The 22,039-nt window shown below is 40.0% G+C and overlaps 1 protein-coding gene across 1 annotated transcript in view; it reads left to right on the top strand.

Moving 5' to 3' along the window:
• The window catches only part of LOC126473298 (uncharacterized), a 220,765-nt gene extending 202,237 nt beyond the window's left edge, over positions 1-18,528 (top strand). Inside the window, exons 10-13 of the mRNA XM_050100268.1 lie at positions 1,478-1,646; positions 1,788-1,992; positions 2,455-2,549; positions 16,991-18,528. Of these exons, the coding sequence (XP_049956225.1) occupies positions 1,478-1,646; positions 1,788-1,992; positions 2,455-2,549; positions 16,991-17,009 (488 nt within the window). The 3' untranslated portion in view covers positions 17,010-18,528. The remainder of the gene's footprint in view (positions 1-1,477; positions 1,647-1,787; positions 1,993-2,454; positions 2,550-16,990) is intronic.
• Positions 18,529-22,039: the final 3,511 nt, after the last annotated feature.

Genomic DNA, 22,039 nt, shown 5'->3' with positions numbered 1-22,039 from the left:
ATGGGTCTCTTTTGCCCCTTGTAAACTGATAGATTCTCGGTGCAAGTGGTACACCTATGATTGTGAATATTGGTGGCATAGGAAGTGGCTCATCAGTTTAAATATGATGTAGAGGACAGACCACCGATCTTTAGTGGCCTTGATATGCAACCCTTCGAAAGGTTCCTACCCTCAGTTCTGTCACCTCATCAATATAGTGCAATTTGCATCTGATGTCAGAAATCCCCAAGGAGTGTACATCATCATCACTGAATATCTGTCAAGAATAGAAGTCTTCTACACCTGTGTTAGCTGCAATAAATTAACAGAGTTTCAGTTGCAAGACCAACAAATTATGGACCTACCTCAAGATTCTACAGTGAATTTACATAGAGAACTTTGTTCCATCCCTGGATCTATCAAGCAAGTACTGTCTTATGTTTCACAAAATCGACCAACTCCACAATCCTTTGCTCCTTGACATATGCCTGTCAACATGACTTTTCATGAACCTGTTTGTATGACCCAATGTCGAAAAGGATTGCCAAGGCTGGACATGTATGTGAACAGCTTGTCAGCACAGCAACAATGTGTCATCACACACAGCCAACATTCGCTTATTTTGAGATTCCAAAAGGTCAATTTCAGCATGTCCAGCTTGACATGGTAGGGTCTCTTCTGAGTCTGAGAGCTATCGTTATATATTCTCTGTCCTCGGCTGCATGATGTGCTGGATGGAAGCCATTCTCCTCTGGATATTATAGCAGAGATAACAGCAAGAGCATTTGTCGACACATGGATATGATGTTTCTGCTGCCTGATCTCTGTAACAACTGACTAAGGACAACAGTTTGAAGCAGTCATATTTAATGAACTATGCAACCTCTGTGGTGTATGACGTTACCACACAACAGCCTACCATCCACAAAGCAATGGCCTCATGGAACAGTGGCACTGTACATTTAAAATCACCGTTGTGTGTCATGACAGTTGCTGGACGGAAGCATTGCCTTGGGTGCTATTAGGTGAACACGTGTGTGTATTGCTTTACAGTAAGCCTAACACTGGTGGTAATCCCTTCACAGCCCAATGATAGGTCACCCGGCTCGAACACTGACAACAAAAGTACTGTAAGTATTATTACCTCTAACAGATATATATAACAATAAAAAGAATGACAACACCCTTGACCATACAGATATGTAATAGCACTCTCACTTGTACTCAGACATCATTGTTAAGAACATTGAAATGTGTAATCAACAGGCAACAAACAATCCAGAACTGATGATGTGAGTAATAAGCACTGATTTGCCTAACTTGTCATTGTCAAACTTAATATCTTATTGCACGTGACATGACCAATCTAAAAATGTTATCACACTGTAAAATATCACTGAAAAATACGTAGGTCAGGCTTAAATTCAGTTTCTGTTTGGATTTTTCTTTCTTTTTCATAGTTTCAAAATTCAAGCAATTAAATGTATTTTTTTTTCAGTAAAAAACTGTTCCCAAAACTTCCTAAAGGACTTGGTAACTGTTTGGGAAAGAGATCTCCAGCTCACAAAAATGGCAGATACAATAATACATCATGCAAATCAATATTTTGGAGTATACGTGAAGTACTGTGAGAATCTGCAGATCATTGAAAAACGCTTACGGCAACTGTAAGTACAGGAAGTCCAGATACAATTGTTAACCAAACACTAGATAAAATTCAGAATAAATAGGTAGTCATAAATTAATAGATTTACCTATGTTTTAAATCCAAATTAATTTTCTTTACAAGAGATTCTTTATTGTTTAAGGATGAAAAACAAGAGATTTGCTACAGCGCTGAAAAAAATTGAGGATGATGAGAAATGTGAAAAATTTCCTTTATATTCATTTTTAATGTTGCCCATGCAAAGAGCAACTCGTTTCAATCTACTTGCCGAAGCAGTGTTAAAATATATGCAAGCACCAAATGAAGAGTATGAAAAATGGTGCAATGCATGTGAAGCATTGCAGTCAGTAAGTTAATTAAAGCAAATAATTGTACAGTTTTCTAATTATCTGAATTCTGTGATTGATTATCTGTATTTCTTTACTATTACAACTTACATACCTTATTTGTGACTCTTACTGTCACTTCAGTTTGAGGACAATAATGTATTTTAGTCTACATGATCATTCATACTTTGTCAAGTAAATCAAAATTTTTATTTTTAATTTGAAGCATTAGTCAACCATGATATTATTGCAATTGGGAGGATGGCATTTTGATCTCCTTATCATGAGGCAGCGTGTAATTGGCATTGATAGTATATGCACAACTGACCTGCAAGCATTAACAGTTACCGCTGTATTTGTTTAACACAATGTCTTCGCATGTTTTTTTGTAATGGCCAAGTGCAATAATATCGTGTTTGAGTAGGCAGTTATTTAATCAGGGTCATCTACGTAAACTTCAAACAATCTGTCTTCTTGTTTTAGCTTGCTCAAGACTGTAACAGCAGCGTAAAAACTGATGATAACATTAAAATGAAGAAATCTGAAGAAACATCTCTTAAGAACTTTTTCAGGAACAAGTAAGGACATTTGAGTATACTAATTTAGTTACAATGAATTCAGTGCTGAAAATGCCCAAACAGTAAGTCTCGAAAAAGGCTTTGATAACTAAATCAGATAGACTGGGTTTCTCATTGCAATACCCACATGTGATTGTCATCTACCTCAGGCAACTTTATGTGTTTTAATCTATAAAAAAATAGAAATTTTATTATTATTATTGTTATTATAACTGTCAAATATGGAATGCACACCTTCACCATTACTGGCAGAATCTTCTTCAGTGCAAGCAAGTGTGCAGAAACGAATATGGTGTATATGGGGCATAATTAATATCAAGCTAATTATGTTACTCTGTGAACCGAGGAAAGTGTTTTGCATTCTAGGTATTGCTGAAAGACAATATCATAAAAAATACCTATTTATGGAGATGTTTCTAAACACAAAATTTTAGTGATACTGACAATGAATTATGCCTATGCCTATGACACTAAACTAATGAGTTGTAACATTATTATGAAAAGGATAGTTGCTAGCCATCACACGGCACAAATGCTGAGTACAGATAGGCACAACAAAAAGACTGTCACAAAATAAGCTTTCAGTCAACAAGACCTTTATCAAAACTAGACCCCCCCCCCCCCCCCACACACACAAACAACTCTCTCTCTGTCTCTCTCTCTCTCTCTCTCTCTCTCTCTCTCTCTCTCTCTCTCTCTCACACACACACACACACACACACACACACACACACACACACACACACACACACACAGTCTCTGGCAACTGAAGCCAGAATACAAGCAGCAGTGCATGATGCACGAGGCAACTAAGTGGGGGTAACGAGACGGCTGGGATGGGGAGGGATAGCAGGGTAGGGGTGGCAGACAGTGCAGTGATGCTGGGGAGTCTACAGGGCAATGTGAAGAGATGGTAGGATAGCTAGGTGCAGTAGGGAAATTAGAAGGAGGGCAGTGGAGGAAGGTGGGCATGGAGGAGGGGTTAGCAGAAAAGGGGAGATGTAAAAAGATTGGGTGCATTGGTGGAATAGAGGGCTGTGTAGTGCTGGAATGAGAACAGGGAAGGGGTTAGATGGGTGAGGCTAATGACTAATGAAGGTTGAACCAATGGGATTACAGGAGTGTAGGATATATTACAGAGAGAGTTCCCACCTGTATAATTCAGAAAAGCTGGTGTCAGTGGGAAGGATCCATATGGCAAAGGCTGAGAAGTAGTCATTGAAATGAGGAATGTTGCGTCGGGTGGCATGCTCAGCAACACAGTGGTCCAATTGTTTCTTGTCTACAGTTTGTCGGTAGCCATTCATGGCAGACAGTTGCCAGTTGTCTTGGTCACATAGAATGCAGCAGAGTGGTTACAGCTTAGCTTGAAAATCACTTGTCTGGTTTCACAGGTAGCCCTGCCTCTGATGAGGTAGGTGATGTTTGTGACTGGACTGGAGTATGTGGTGGTGGGAGGATGTATAGGACAGGTCTTGCCTCTAGGTTTATTGCAGGAATATGAGCCGAGAGGTAAGGGGGTTGGGGGCAGAGGTTGTGTAGGGATGGATGAGTATATTGTATAGATATGGTGGATGGCAGAATACAACTATGGGAGGGGTGGGAAGGATAGTGGGCAGGACATTTCTGATTTCACGGCATGATGAGAGGCAGTTGAAACCCTAGTGCTGAATGTAATTCATTTGCTCCAGTCCTGGATGGTACTGAGTTATAAAGGGAATGCTCCTCTGCGGCTGGACGGTGAGTGATTGAAAAGATAAGGCATGGGAAATTTGATTTTCTATAAGTTTGGGAGGATAATTATGGTTACTAAAGGCCTCAGAGACACCCTCAGTTTATTTTGAGAGCAACTGCTCATCACTGCAGATGTGACAGCCATGGCTGGCTAGGTTGGAAGAGGCTTTTGGTATGGAATGGGTGGCAGCTGTCGAAGTGGAGGTATTGTTGGTGGTTAGTAGCTCTAATGTGGACAGAGGTACTTATGTAGCCATGTTTGAAGTGGAAGTCAACATCAAGAACTGTGGCTTTTGGGTTGAGTAGGGCCAGGTGAAGCGAATGAGGGAGAAGGTGTTCAGGTTCTGCAGGAATGTGGATAGGGTGTTCTCACCCTCAACCCAGATCCCAGTGATGTCATCAGTGATTCTGACCCAGGTGAGGTGTTTAGGATTTTGGGTGTTTAGGAAGGATTCCTCTAGTTGGCACATGAATAGGTTGGTGTAGGATGGTGCCATGTGATTGCCCATCGCTGAAACCCGGGTTTGTTTGTAGGTAAAACCTTCAAAGGAGGAGTAATTGTGGGTGAGGATATAGTTGGCCATGGTGACTGGGAAGGAGGTTGTTGGTTTGGAACCTGTCAGGCACTGGTAAAGCTAGTGTTCAATAGCATAAAGGCCATGGGTGTTAGTGTAAAGGGAGGTGGCATCAATAGTGAAAAGGAGGGCACTGTGAGGCAAAGGAACAGGAATTGTGGAGAGTTGGTGGAGGAAATGAGTGGTATCTTTTATGTAGAAGGGTATGTTCTGGTAATAAGCTGAAAGTCTTGGTCTCCAAGAGCAGATATTCTCTCAGTGGGGGCACAGTAACTGGCCACAATGGGGTGTCATGGGTGGTTAGGTTTATGGACTTTACGAAGCATGTGGATGGTAGGAGTGCGGGGAGTGGTAGGGGTGAGGAGAGAGATGGACTGCGGGGGAGAGGTTCTGGGTTTGGTCTACAGATTTGAGGAGAGAATGGAGATGCTGCTGGATTTCTGGAATGGAGTCATTGTGGTAAGGTTTGTAGGTGGACATATCCGACAGCTGGCGGAGTCCTTCTGTCAGGTAATCGTTGCAGTTCAAAACAACAGTGATGGAGCCTTTGTCAGCAGGTAGGATTACGAGGTCGGGATCAATTTTTAGATGGCAGACTGTGGTTCTTTCTGCAGCTGTAAGGTTAGTTTGCATGTTGAGGGATTTGGGGAATGATTTTGAGGCAAGGTTTGAGATTGAGAAATTCTGGAAAATTAAGAGGGGGTGATTTGAGGTCTGTGGGTGTGGATCAAAGTTGGATAGAGGAGTCAACTGATCCAGGCAGGGTTCAACATAGGTCTTTGATTGAGTGTGATTGGTAGGGTTGGTGGTGAAAAAGTCCTGCATGACTGAATTTGGCAATGGGGCAAAAGGTGAGGCCTTTGGAAAGGACTGATATTTCTGTGGGGGCTAAGCCTTTTGGAGAAAAGGTTTATGACTGTGTTTTGGGTCTGTTCAGGTTCTGGATTCTGTCTGGAGGTGGGAGAGAGTTTTGGAAGGTAGGGTAAATGTAGTAGGTCTGTGAGACAGAGTTTGTCAGCTATGAGGAGATGTGGCACAGGTTTGGAGGTTGTTTTACAGTTGTTGGACAATTGTACTCCAAGGCGGGAGTAGGAAGTGAGCAGGGTGGAGAGTTTATTGAGGTGGCATGCATGTTGCTCTAGTTCCTGGAGGGCAAGAGTTTCAATGTGTTTTATGAGTTCCAGGAATTTGAGACTGCACAGCAGCAGAATTTTACAGATGGAGAGAAGGTATTGCAAGGAGGTTTGGGCTTGATTGATATTAGTTTGCAGGATTATGTTGGTGAGGACTGAGGATTGGTGGAATCTTGACAGATGGTGTGGTCATTGTGGAAGAAAGGGTGGTAGTTGGAGCCACACTGTGTCAACCATCTCGGATGCACACAACAGACAGCTACATGACCATGCTGACTGTTGATGCAGCATCTGATGTCCCACTTTACTCCCACCTATATCATTAATCCTATACCTTCAAAATGATCACTCTCCTGAATTTGTGCGTGTTATTTCCTGCACCTTTCCAGTGCCACAGGATCTTGTATCTCATCCTACCAACCCCTCCACACCTCACCCTCTTCTTCTCCGTTCTATCCCAGTTCGCACCTACTAATTTCATCTTATCCAATCAGATCTCCTGTCCCTATTCATCACTCTTATCCACCCTCTGACCTGCAAACCACAGTAAGATATTTTTTATTTATATCTTTTCTTTGATCTCATTGTGACTTCACACCAATTATAGTGAGATGCCAATTCTAGTAGGTTTTTGCCTTTCGCTATCATTGTACTCACTCAGATTTCATCTAGTTTCCCCCTATTTCGCCTGTTTCGCCATTTTCATGATTTTTCCATATATTTGGGTTTATTTCTGAGAATTTTTTCAGATGTAATTCTACATTACTTATGTATTTTTTTGCATTTTTTCCCACCACCGTGAATACTTGTTCCTTCCATCTTTGTCAATACAGAAAAATTTTCCTTTTCCCTCGCCAGAATCCAGTGCTACATATTGTTCCGGCATTGTTGCTTCACTCATGGAATCCCCCCAAATGGTCTTATCATCAAATTACTCATCTCTGGCTACCATTCTTCCTTCCACAATGACCTCCATCTGTTCAGATTCTGCCAATCCCTCACAACATAGTCCTGCAAAACCATATCAATGAAGCCCAAACATCCTTGCAGTACCTTCTCTCCATCCGTAAAATTCTCCTGCTATGCAGTTCCAAATTCGTGGAACATATAAAACACATTGAAAATCTTGTCCATCAGGAACTAGAGCAACATGCATGCCACCTTAAAAAACTCTCTACCCTGCTCTTTTCCTACTCCCACCTTGGAGTACAATTGTCCAACAACTGTAAAACAACGTCCAAACCTGTGCCACATCTCCTCATAGCTGACCAACTCTGTCTCACAGACCTACTACATTTACGCCACCCTCCAAAACTCCCTCTCACCACCACACAGAATCCAGAACCTGAACAGATCCAAAACACAGTCATAAACCTTTTCTCCAAAGGCCTCAGCTTTTGCCCCACTGCCAAATTCAGTCATGTAGGACTTGTTAAAGACCTTGTCTCTTCCTCCCGATCCCTACAGTGAAAACGGTTTTTCACCACCAACCCTACCAATCACACTCAATCAAAGACCTATGTTGAACCCTACCTGACTCAGTTCACTCCACCATCCAACCGTGATCCACACCCACTGGCCTCAAATCACCCCCTGTTATCTTTCCAGAATTTCTCAACCTAAAACCTTGCCTCCCCATCATTCCCCAAATCCCTCATCATGCAAATTAACCTTACATCCACAGAAAGAACCACAGTCCATCACCTAAAAACTGATCCCGAACTTGTAATCCTAGCTGCAGACAAAGGCTCCACCACTGTTGTTTTGAACTGCAAGGATTACCTGACAGAAGCACTCCATCAGCTGTCAGAAACTTCCACCTACAAACCTTGTCACAGTGACTCCATTCCAGAAATTCAGCAGCATCTCCATTCTCTCCTCAAATCCATAGACCAAACCCAGAACCTCTCCCCCGCAGACCATCTCTCTCCTCACCCCTACCACTCCCCGTACTCCTACCATCCACATGCTTCCTAAAGTCCATAAACCCAACCACCCAGGACACCCCATTGTGGCATTACTGAGCCCCCACTGAGAGAATATCTGCTCTCATAGACCAACACCTTCAGTCTATTACCTGGCACGTACCCTTCTATAGAAAAAATACCAACCACTTCCTCCACCGACTCCCCCCAGTTCCCGGTCCATTAGCACATGATGCCCCAGTTTTCACTATTGATGCCACTTCCCTTTACACCAACATCCCTAACACCCATAGCCTTTCTGCTATTGAACACTATCTTTCCCAACGGCCGATGGATTCGAAACCAACTCCTTCCTAGTCCCTACGACCAACTATATTCTCACCCACAATTACTTCTCCTTTGAAGGTATTACCTACAAACAAATCTGGGTTTCAGCTATGGGCAATCACATGGCACTATCCTATGCTGAACTATTCATGGACCATCTAGAGGAATCCTTCCTAAAAACCCAAAATCCTAAACACTTCACCTGGTTTAGAATCACTGATGACATCATTGGGATCTGGGTCAAGGGTGAGAACACCCTATCCACATTCCTCCAGAACCTGAACACCTCCCCCATTCGCTTCACCTGGTCCTACTCAACCCAACACACCACCTTCCTAGATGTTGACCTCCACCTCAAACATGACTACATCAGTACCTCTGTCCATATCAAACCTACTAACCACCAGCATTGCCTCCACTTCAATAGCTGCCACCCATTCCATACCTAAAGGCTCTTCCATAAAACCTAGCCAGCCATGGCCTCACATCTGCAATGATGAGCAGTTGCTCTCAAAATAAATTGAGGGTCTCACTGAGGCTTTACTGACCCACCACAGAGAAGCATTCCCCTTCTAACTCAGTACCATCCAGGAATTGTTTCGAGTACCTCTCTTAGTGCCTTAAAATCAGATATGTCCTACCCATTATCCTTCCCACCCCTCCCACAGTGGCATTCTGCCGTCCACTGCATCTATACAACATACTCATCCCTCCCTACACAACCTCTGCTCCAAACCCCTTAACTCTTGGCTCATACACCTGTCATAGATCTAGATGCAAGGCCTGTCCTATGCATCCTCCCACCACCACATATTCCAGTCCGATCACAGACATCACCTAGCCCATGAAAGGCAGGGCTACCTGTGAAACCAGTCATGTGATCTACAAGCTACGTCAAAACCACACTGCTGCATTCTACGTGGGTTTGACAATCAACAACTTTCTGTCCACATGAATTGCCACCAATAAACTGTAGACAAGAAACATCTGGACCACCCTGTTGCTGAATATGCCACCCAACACAACATTCTTCATTTCAATGACTGCTTCACAGCCTGTACCATATGGATCCTTCCCATTAACACAAGCTCTTCTGAATTGCATAGTTGAGAACTCTCTCTGCAATATATCCTACACACCTGTAATCCTCCTGACTCAACCTTCATTACCGTATTTACTCGAATCTAAGCCGCACTTTTCTTCCGGTTTTTGTAATCCATAAAACCGCCTGCGGCTTGGAATCGAGTGCAAAGTAAGCGGAAGTTCTGAAAAATATTGGCAGGTGCCGCCACAACTAACTTCTGTCTTGAATATGTGTAGCGTTACGCAGGCATGCTTTGCAGACACAAAGATAAATACTGGTGCCAAAACCTCTGCATCAGTAAATAAATTTAAAGAAAAAGGTGGTAGACGAACATTTTTCTCCGCCTCGAGTTTCGACCACTGCATTTTCATACATTATCCAACGAAGTAAATACAAATTCCGTATTTTTCATCTTCGAATGTAGCAGCATTTCAATGTACTACGAAAATCTGACTGGCAAGACTGTTTGGGATGTTTGTCAATATGGCCAACTCTGCGTTCTGAATTTTTTCCTACCTGTGAGAAGAGATGGTTGTTAATAGGTACTTTTATGAATTGTGAATCACATGGAGTATTCTCTTCACGATAAGAATAATATGAATATAAACATTTTGCCATGTATTCTTTCGTGTTTGCTGCTATATCATTAAAATCCTGTCTGCCTAATAAACTACGAAACTAGAGTGAGACAGCAGTAACGTGGAAGAATATACATATCATGTCATGTTTATATTCATATTATTCTTATACCTAATAGCGATAGAGTCAGAAATGTAGCACGGCAATTGACTAGATTTTTAAATCGAAGATGACTCTAATTTTTGTGCAGAATGTAATGTACTAAAGAGGAGTCCGCAAAGATTTTCACACGGAGAAAAATTTTCGCTACACTCTCGTTCACAACATCTTCTATCATACGCAGTCTATTATTTGGTTATTGTTGATCATTATCAAAGAAAGCACCAGTGTAAGTAACAAAAAATAGCAGTCTCTTGCCATTGTTTAGCTAATGAGACAATTCCCTTTTTTTTTTTTTTTTTTTTTTTTTTTTTTTTTTTTTTTTTTTTTTTTTTTTTTTTAAAAAAACCCTGTGAGCGGCGGTAGCGCGCACAAAAGCAAGCCATGCCACGAGCGGCGACAGGCCTTAAACACTCATTATCAGAATGCGACAAACAATGCATGACACAGCACACTAATGCATTTTCAGCTTTGAGTGACATAAACACCTATAACAAATAGAACGGCACTTATCGGATCAAAGAAAAATAAGCAATCAATTCAAACCAGGCGAAGCACGTGGAAAAAAAAAAGGGTACCCGTATAAACACGGACGGAGCACCTGACGCATAGCAACGGCTACCTGTTAAAGCTTAACTGCTAAGCTTACGACTCGAACCAAACTACTGCAGCTGTATCGTCATTCACGCGACCTAAATTGTGTCTCATATTACAATGGACCAACTTTGTTTCGATTTGGAGGTGCGGCCTAAAACTTTTCTCTCCCCTTGAATTTTGAGTCTCAATTCAGGTGCGGCTTAGATTCGGGAAAATTTTTTTTCCTCTATTTCGAGTCTCATTTTTCAGGTGCGGCTTAGATTCGAGTGCGGCTTAGATCTGAGTAAATACGGTAGTCGTTTAGCCTCACCCATCTAGCCCCTTCTCTGTTCCCATTCCACCCCTCTATTCCACCAATGCACCTAGTCTTTTTATTTCTCTCCTTGTCTGCTAACCCCCCCCCCCCCCCCCCTACTCTCCCCAACCATCCATATAACCTCCCAACTGCACCTAACTGTTCTACCCTCTCTCCACCTCCTCCCTGTACACTCCCCAGCAGCACTTCACCGACCTGTTGCCCATCCCTACCCTGCTACCCCTCTCCCTACTCGCTCCAGCCACCTCCTTACCCCCCACCCCCCACCCCCCCAAAAACCCAGTTCTCACACCCATCATGCACTGCTGCTGCTGCTGCTGCTCATAGTCTGGCTTTAGCTGCCAGACTGTGGTAATATGTCATCTATTTTTGACAAAGGCCTTGTTGACCAAACTCTTATTTTGTGACAGTCTTTTTGTTGTACCTACATTACAGGCCATTAAAATTACTACACCAAGAAGAAATGCGTATGATAAATGGGTATTCATTGGACAAATATATTATACTAGAACTGACATGTGATTACATTTTCATGCAATTTGGGTGCATAGATCCTGAGAAATCAGTACCCAGAACAACCACCTCTGGCCGTAATAACTGCCTTGATATGCCTGGGCATTGAGTCAAAAGAGCTTGGATGACATGTACAGGTACAGCTGCCCATGCAGCTTCAACACGATACCACAGTTCATCAAGATTGGCGTATTGTGACGAGCCAGTTGCTCGGCCACCATTGACCAGATGTTTTCAATTGGTGAGAGATCTGGAGAATGTGCTGGCCAGGGCAGCAGTCGAACATTTTCTGTATCCAGATAGGCCCGTACAGGACCTGCAACATGCGGTCGTGCATTATCCTGCTGAAATGTAGGGTTTTGCAGAGATTGAATGAAGGGTAGAGCCACGGGTTGTAACACATCTGAAATGTAACGTCCACTGTTCAAAGTGTCGTAAATGCGAACAAGAGGTGACCGAGACATGTAACCCATACTATCACGCCGGGTGATACGCCAGTATGGTGATGACGAATACACAATTCCAATGTGCGTTCACTGCGATGTCGCCAAACACGGATGCGACCATCATGGTGCTGTAAACAGAACCTGGATTCATCCGAAAAAATGACGTTTTGCCATTCGTGCACCTAGGTTCGTCGTTGAGTACACCATCACAGGCGCTCCTGTCTGTGATGCAGCATCAAGGGTAACCGCAGCTGATAGTCCATGCTGCTGCAAATGTCATCGAACTGTTTGTGCATATGGTTGTTGTCTTGCAAACGTCCCCATCTGACTCAGGGATCGAGACGTGGCTGCACGATCCATTACAGCCATGTGGATAAGATGCCTGTCATCTTGACTGCTAGTGATGCGAGGCCATTGGGATCCAGCACGGCATTCTGTATGAACCTCCTGAACCCACCGATTCCATATTCTGCTAACAGTCATTGGATCTCAACCAGTGCAAGCAGCAATGTCGCGATACAATAAACCGCAATCATGCTAGGCTACAATCCGACCTTTATCAAAGTCGGAAACGTGATGGTACGTATTTCTCCTCCTTACATGAGGCATCACAACAACGTTTCACCAGGCAATGCCAGTCAACTGCTGTTGTGTATGAGAAATCAGTTGCAAACTTTCCTCATGTCAGCACGTTGTAGGTGTCGCCCCCAGTGCCAACCTTGTGTGAAAGCTCTGAAAAGCTAATCATTTGCGTATCACAGCATCTTCTTCCTGTTGGTTAAATTTCGCATCTGTAGCACATCATCTTTGTGGTGTAGCAATTTTAATGGCCAGTAGTGTATATGCAACTCGGCATCTCTGCTATATGGTGAGTAGCAACTATCTACTTCATAATATTGTTACATTCCCTCCCGGAATCTTCCAGTGTTTAAACTAATTAGTTTCTTGATAATTACTGAAAATTATGTGTCCTAATATGTTTCGTGGCACCATATGAGGACACATCTGCAAGGGTAAAACATCCGAACCACAATGGGCCAGTAGATTTTCATAGAGAACTAGGCAAGATTCAGCATACCGAAATAAAGTCAAGGCATGTTTCCACAACTTTAGCACTCATTCATTCACATTTCATGACTTTAACCAACAGTGATCTTACTTATGAAGAAACAGTCACAATTGCAAAATATCATTAATTTAAAATGACCAGTTTTAGCACATACAGGAGGCCTTCTTCAGATTGATTGCGCCATTTTCTGGAGCTGGTGACAAGTTCAGCAAAAACGTGTCACCTAGGTCAAGTTATTATCTTGACAATACACAGCTGATCAGCACATTCCCAGCTCCTTCAAATGATGCAATCAACCAGAAGATGGCCTCCTGTATGTGCCAAAACTGGTCATTTTAAATACAGGATATTTTGTGATTGTGACTGGTTCTTCATGAGCAATATTCACATATCACGTTTCATAAACTTCTCACATGTGTGAAATGATTCAAGTTACACATTACTGAAGGACTGTGCTCAATCATAGTCTGCTTTACTTTGTGTGTAAAAGAAAAAAAAAAGTTGTAAATACTAATGAACATATTAACATAACCACCAGAAAACTTTTATAGAGCTTAACTGTATGGCTCTTGTGCTGACCAAACAAAACCATTACAAAAACACAGCTTTCCTCACAACTTCTCCAAAGCTTTGTCATTTTGGCTTGAGAAATATAAGAGATCCTCCCGGTAGAGTAGTTTTGAAACAAGCTGTGCATATCCAGTATCAAAAGTGACCTTGCGACCTCACTAAAGCAATTGACCTAGTAAACCACAAGTTGTTGCTTTACAAAATTGCAGTAGCTTGTGGTCTCCATGGAAAATCTTCATGCTGGTTCTCATCCTATCTCTAAAATAGGAAACAGAGGGTGTATACCCAACAAAAACATGAGCGAGCGTGTTCTAGCTGGAAGGAGAGACAAGCAAGTGTATTCCAGGGATCCATACTGTTCCTGTGTTACATAAACAATATACCTTGTAGGATTACCTTGTAACATTTCTGTATGCAGATGGCTCCATAGTAGTAGTTTCTACAAAAACAATGAAGAACTAGCAAATAATACTAAACAAACTCTTCAAGGACTTGAAAATTGGATAAATAATAATGCTATATGAAACTGCACATCACAAAAACACAAATGACCTAACAAACTGCTGAACATAAATCACAGTTAAATACGAGGGCAAAGAACTAATCACTACAGACCGTTAAATTTCTTGGCATTAATCTAAATGAAAACTGGTCATGGATTGATCACATAGATTACTTAGTGAACTGATTAAAGAGTTTTGTGTATGCAATGAAAATTCTTTGTAATCAAGTTAGATACAGCATGATGTCTGGATTGTCAAAAAAGCAAACCGCCATAGTGTGTTCAAGTTACACAAAAAAGTCATCAAACCTATGATGGAAACAAACAATAGGCAATTGCGCAAACTATTATTCGAAAGCCATGACTTAATGAAAATTCCTTGTATTTTTATGTTCGAAATACTCCTCTTTGAGCTAAGAAGAGACACAACTTTTTGAAGGAAATTCTTTTATGCAGTGTTATAAAATAAGGCACAGATCAGACTACATTTTGCCCTGGTGCAGACTTAGTTGTGTGCAGTATATAACGGTTAATGCTAGTGTAATTGCTCTTCTAAACAGCATTCTACACAAGCAAACCAGCTGCATCTTTACCTGTGGACTATGCATGGCTCAGTTTAAAAAGAATAGCTCAGTGTGGTCATAGGGTCAAGCCACACATGTCTGCTTTTACGCCAAACAGCTAATTTGCTGCAAACAATAACCTGTATCTGTAATCCTGGAGTCAAATAGTCTGTTGACTGGCTACAGCTGTGAGTTAATAAAATACACTGAAATATAAAATAAAAGCTAAATGGATAATTTAATAAACAGAATTATAATCTAATGTCTATATATGATGTAGAAAACAAAGAATTATGTTCAATAATAATTATTATTCAAGAAAGGACCTTTCAAGTAAACGCGAAATGATCATATGATATTCAGTTAAAACACAGTAAAAAATACCCTTATCAAATGCAGTTGTGTTAAGAGCATTACAAGAATGGTACGAGAATGGTAGTAAAATCCCCAAACTAAATAGTCATCAAAGATATGCGATATCTAAATCCATTTCATAACCATAATACACAAAATATTCACCCAGCTCAAAACAGTTCAGAATTCAACATGATGATTTACAAATTGACACATACAATACAAAGAATGGTAACCCATACTCTGTGTATCCTCAGTTCCATAAAACAAGTCGTAATAGTTACTCCAGAGAACATTTAGACCTCTCAAAATATAAAATCCCTTCAAAAGTTAAAAGTATCATAGCACTGTAGGAGCCATTCACCACCCAAAATCAATCACCTGTAAAACTGAATCATAGTGTTCCTCCACTGTCTGCTTTTCTATTAGCTGAAGGCTGTCCCCACCAAAATTTCATTGTTCTTCATCTCTACAGACATGATTTGATACAACGTGATCACTTCGGGGATTAAACAAATATGTTACAACAACATTTAAATAAAGAAATGCCATGAACATTCAGTTACACTCAGATCATTTACATTCAACATAAGTATTAGCTGGTTCATAAATAAATAAGACACCATTCTTGCACAAGTGTGTGCATGATAAATGATCACAGAGTGTTGTTAAACATGGCTTGAGCAATTATTTAGACCTGCTTGTCAGAGACAGCTTTTGGTACTGATTTACAAAGGTGGAGTTAGCTAACACATGTAACTGACCACTTCTGAAATTACCATGATTTTGTATTATCAGTTGTAATTAACGTTTAAATAAAGTTACTGGCAAAAAAATTAAACTGTTCATTAAATAAACACACATGTGACGCAATATGAGATACTCATATTGTATTCATTTGCTGTGTAAACGTGGAGGGTACAACATTCTGACAAACATTGGGGCAATAAATTATAAAAGATGTCGTAAGTCAATAAATAAATAAGATACAGGTGAGTTGCTCTCTGAGACGATAGCTATCGTGCAGTGCTCGCATCCGAGATACTAATTGTTAAAAGTGTACGAAGTGTTTAAAAGTTGTTAATTCAGCGGTTCATCGTGAAAATGTTTATTCACTGTGAAATATGAACTTCTGTAGTTTTAAAGATACTGAAAATAGTGTTGTGTCATTGTAAGCACCTGATTTTTATGAGATCACATACATATTCACATTTCCTTCAATACTTGACACTGAATTATTGTAGATTCTTGTGGAGCTGTAAAAAGAGATCTTGTCTGACACTCCGCCATTTCTTGGGACATTGTCTGTCCTACATAAAGGCCACACAATTAACAGCTGTCCATATTCCGAGTTTTGGGATTTACTCATTTCCAGTGACGTGTTCCATGTCTCTGCACCTTAGCTTCGCCTGGGGCGGCTGTGTGACATCCTTGTCCTGCCGACTTGCACACAACCAAGCAAGCAAATTCAGCTCTCCTCAATATCAGCCCTAAGTAGACGAATAACTCGCCCACATATGTGTAATGATGCACTTGTTTGAAAAAAAAAGAAAACCTTTTTTGCCTGGCTTTGAAGCTTAGCAATAAAATATGGTCCAAGTTCACGGACTATAACAAAATCTACAGATGCAAACACTAATGGCAAAGATTCTGTTCTATAATTTACTTCTTCAGTGAGATGCTAAACAGTTGCCAGATTCTTCCTTGGAACTGTTATTTTGTAATTGTGTTCACCATTGCAAATTCTTAGTGCTGTGTTACTATATTCAGTTTTAATTGCTGATCCCAGACCATTTAAATGCTGAAACTTACATAGTTGTTTATTACTGATTTTACACTAAATTTTATGCATTAGCAGTCAGGGAGAATTCAGAACATTTTTTGTTATCTTTCTAAAATTGACAAAAGCTGTCTGAAGATACTACATCCCCATGAATGAAATTATCTGTAAGCAGATTGTGTAGTTGTATTATAAAAGACTAATTTATTTTTCAGGTTCAAAATGAAGAAGTGAAAGCCAGTGGCCTACATTACTATCAAAAGTAATGATGTACAACGTTGGTTTTAACAGGAACAGATGGAAACAGTTACTATTGTATACTTGCTGAAGCGTACATAACTATTGAAGCTCTCTATTTTGAATTGTTTTATTATATGGGAGTTGCCTCAGATGAATCATCTACTAATCTTAGACTAAATTCATCACATTCACTCCAATCACTGTTTTACGTGAAAAACTAACAGTCCAAGTACTGCCTCTATGCTGTTCACAAGCAAACTATGGTCAGCAAGATTCCAAGATCCTGTGATGTCATCAACATCTTGAATGAACTTGTAAAATGTAAGAGATATCATTTCAGACCATCAACAGTGGAAAAGGTCTGGAGAGGTGCTGAGAGCTGGATATTTGTTCTTCCATCACAGTCTGATGTGCTGACTGACAACACATTTCAAAATTTTCCAGTCAAATTTTGAGATATACATTACATTAATTTATGAACATCTGCAAGTGTTAATGTTATATTGAAAAATATTTTAAAACAATTTCATTATGTACAACTGGACTATTTAATTATGTCTTCATTACCCTGGAATAGCTCCCAAACTTTTAAGCATAAATTGGCAACCGGCATTTCAAACTGTGGAGTGAAGCCTATATGTATATGTGCAGGTATATTTAAAAAATATCTAGTCATGTAAGTATTTCAATGTTATTTAAAGGAAGAATGTTTCATAAATAAATTATATTAACTGAATTAGTACTATAAATAAGTTTTATAGTGTCACTGTGTGTGGCACAGCAAATATTGTGCATGATGTGGAAGTGTTACTTAGCAAGCTGTGAGCTCAGAAAATTCTGAAGATTGTTTACGAATGAAACTGCATCAGTGGAATAAAGCAGACCACATTGTGTTGCTTCATGAGTAACTGAGATTAACTGCAACTGTAAATAACAGAAAAGTGTATGAATTTTACATGAATACTGACATATGTTTTAGATTATTCTCTACCTAGAGACACAAGCACTACTAAGAAATTCAAAACTAAGTGTTACAAAACTAACTATTTGAATGGTGTGCATTCCTGAAGACACAGTGCTGTATCTCTCCCTAAGTACTAACAGTGCATCAATGTGCCTCTCCAACAATGCATTAGATATGTTTGCCCACAACAGCTTGTTCACACCTGGGTGCTATGGACATTTTAATACATATTGCCAGTCAGCCACCTGTGTACTGTGCTTGTACAGTCTTATTTCTGGTCTTGATCTCCCCGTAACTGCTCAAAGTTAGGGTTGACAAGTTGCAATATTTGTCTAGATTTGCTGTGGTCTCATTTTGATGTTTATTGCTTTATGTTTTGAACTATTTTTTAGTACTGACACTAGATGATGATTGTCAGTTCTATTCTGTATAGATGAGGTGCATTCCAGTTTTGCTAAGGAAATGATATACCATCACAGCTGCATACAGAAATATTTCCTAGTGACAGCAAAACGGACACTAAATTTTTTAACACTGATAACTGTGACTGTTGTACAGAAACTAACTATCAGTCATGAACTGTGGACATCATCAGATTTAATGAACCAGTTTAATCTTCCTAAAATAAATTTAATTATTAGTTCTTTAAAATGTGAAGAATCAGTGGTGTTAATAGTCTCACATTTAGAGAACACTTAAGTAATATGTTTGATGGAGGAACTAAGTGATTTCCATTTACTTATGCATGTGTTTGGTAACTCAGCTTTGGTGTAAAAGTATCAGTCAGGTAATGATGCAATGATTTTGTCATCTCATGATATTTTAACAGAATTACATTACATCAGTTGTATTATACACCAAGGCAAAAAACAAAAAATTAAAAATTTCTTGGTTGTTAAAGATATAGCATTTGACAAGCTTTACTGGTATTTTTCTTTTCTAACTAAGGAACACTTATTTCATGATATATATGGAATTCAACAAAAATGAAATGAAAAGTTATTACTGTAGCACAGTGTGTTAAAGCAATGTCACAAATTGTCAGGGTATCTCATTCATCATGTGTGTGACATACATTGCTTTGCACTACAGGAACACCCTAAAGGAAACCATGATATGGATGGTTCCCACTGCTTACAGGCAAAATGGAAGTATAATTTGCATTTACCAAACAGTAGCCTAATGAGCAAACATGTCCACTTAATTCTTATTGATTTCTAAACTTATAGTGGTGAAGAAAACACGTGTTGCAGTGGATAATATAGTGAAGCTGCAAGGAAGGGACAGTGGACAATTGAAGCGAACTAGAAAATACATGTCATTTTAGCCATGGACTGTTAAAATCATGCCATAACTATGGGAAAGAAGTAATCTTTGGTCAAGAAGGCAATTTCGAAAGTTCTTTGGGTTTTCCAGCATAGCGACCCTTTGCAGAGAAGCCTTGAAGTCAGTAATCAGTCACCTCAGTCTTATATCCACAGTATTAATTCTGTTTTATTAGTGAAGAAATAAGAGCACAAGACTCATCACTGCTGGCTTTCTGGAAATAATTCACCACAGAGCAATACTGGCTGTTCAGACAATTCAAAACCAGGCACTGGCTCAAATGCAAGGCACTTAATGCATGTAGCGCAACTAGGCAGTAACTCAGCATACAACACAGTCTACAGCAAATACAGCTGCAGAAGCCATACTTTGTGAATTTAATGTTGAGTTTCACATATCAAAAGCTACCTTTCCAGAACTGCAAACATTCACATCAGCAGCACATTGTTGGATGTAAATTACAAAATACTTCTCCCAAACAATGGAAAGTCCAAGCTGGAATATCAATAATACTATAAGATAGATAGATTGCTACTCACTGTAAAGATGACAACTTGAGTTGCAGGTACAATGAAAAGAGCTTTTGGGCAAAGCCTTCTCCTTCTTTGTTTTCTGAAAAAAGCTTTGGCTGAAAATTCAGTGTGTAACAGTCTTTTTGTTGTGCCTGTCTGCAACTCAAAGAGTCATCTTGCCACTGAGTAGCAATCCGTCCTTTTCATAGTATTGTAAATATGTCTGGAGTTGCCCTACTCTTTTCACGTTAGCTTCATCAACACAGTAAATGAATTTGTTCATCCAGCCAAGATAAGAGCTATGTAAAAGAATGGATCATTAGCCATTCCTACCACATATTTGAATACTTGGACACAGGAATGTAAATTCTGCTCAACTATCTTTGTAACAGTTCCCAATTTTGCCGGTCTACAGACAGCTCGGTGTAAAGTTAAAATTCTTTGTTTGAAGTAGGAGAGAATAACAGCAGCCAACCAAGATGTAATAATCACAATTTGAGTAGATTAGTGCTTGTCATAATTGTCATCAGTATACTTCGCAGAAGTAGCCTGTTATTGTATAGCGTGACCCATTCCACATTCCTTGAGGCTACCCTTCGTTGTGGGATCGATGAAAAACAATGTGCAAATGAATGGATGGATGAAACAGTTTCTTTGACCATGCATCATATGCGATAAACCCTACAATTTTGCATTGATGAAACCAACCATGAATTAAAAAAACATTTCAATATTTACCACACAGTCTGTTCAGAACTGGCAGAAGCTCCACTGATAGGCCAACAGCTGTTGTACAAAAAATGTCAATGTTTTTTCCTCTACCCAACATCTCTTTAATCGGTAATTAAATTAAAAAGGTAGAGATTCTTATGCCTATAATGTTCCTCTATCTGCGAAACTTTGCAGAGTTTCTACCTGAACTCTCTGTATATTTTGTGTCTTAACTTGACGCTAACTACACAAATCACTGGTGTGGATCATGTAATGAGTGAAAACCAAAATCAATGGCCAAAATTTCATAAATAGCAAACATTATGACTGCAGGTAACTTGAGCCCAAATCAATACCAAAGATCAACACATACTCATGGTTCGAAATCAAAGTCCTGGACCTGACAACCAAGGTAACAGTCGTATATGAGAATCAGCTTAACAAAGACTGCAATGAAAGAAATACAACAAACTGCTGAACCGGCTAGTATTTCCTGTAGAGAAGCTAACAGCTATCCCCATGTGATGTGTTTGCCACAAGTGTTGTGGGCCCTCCACAGCTGTGGGCACTGGTTAGGTGTCCATAGGATCGTCAAGTCCAGTGCCTGTGGTCTTTCCCTAGTGGGCCTACAGTGCAGGCAGTGCTTGTACCCAAGATTTGGCAGGAGCAAAGATGAGGAGTTTCAGCAGGTAGAGACTGAGAGACAGAGAGGCAGCTGTCTAGAACTGAGCAGGCTTGGAGGCAGAGACAATGCTCGTGGCAGTCTCAGGTTGTTATCTGAGTCCTCACAATGTCTTATCAAGGGTGTAAAATCACTCAGATAAGTGATGATGCTTGAGGTTCTATTGTCTGGCCAATACATCAACATTTGATGCTTCCTATGACCAGTGATGAGTCATTTGATCTGTACTGAGAATGATAATCACACTAAAATTATACAGAAGTCAGGATCACAACTGAACTCTGATAACAACCAACATACCTTAAAGTACAGCCATCTTCCACTGATGTCTGCATTCCTTTAAACTGACCTTATCTTAAGAGAGGAACATTTGTGACAGGTTGTTCTCTGTTTGAACCAAGTGTAATATGTCCAATGTTCATAAAAAGATACCAGGAAAGTAATTTATTTAAGCCTACAAGCAAATACAGAACCAAATCTGCTACAAAGACAATTTATTGTTGAGAAGCTCTGGCTCCTAAAAATCTTTCTGGATAGATTGCCATTTTGACATTTTGCTTGGTGCACTATCACAAAGGGCTGTCACAGATACCTATAAAGTTGGAAGATGCCTTTCTTTCAGGCTGTAAGCAATATTATGACAGCTGTGAAATACATAAACTTCAAGAGCATCAAAACTCTCATGAAAATACAACACTTTAAAGACCTTTTCTGCAATGCAGGTCTTTAAACAAACTGTACAAGATTCAGAATAGTGCGCCTACAAAAGCAAAATTCGTTGCCCCAACAAAAGCAAAATTCATTTCACAAAGTTGCAACAGTATCACAC

The sequence above is a fragment of the Schistocerca serialis genome, chromosome 4, assembly GCF_023864345.2.
Source record: "Schistocerca serialis cubense isolate TAMUIC-IGC-003099 chromosome 4, iqSchSeri2.2, whole genome shotgun sequence".
Classification (NCBI taxonomy): Eukaryota; Metazoa; Arthropoda; class Insecta; order Orthoptera; family Acrididae; genus Schistocerca; species Schistocerca serialis.
The sequence above is the reverse complement of the archived record's forward strand: the minus strand, read 5'-3'. Positions and strand labels throughout refer to the sequence as shown.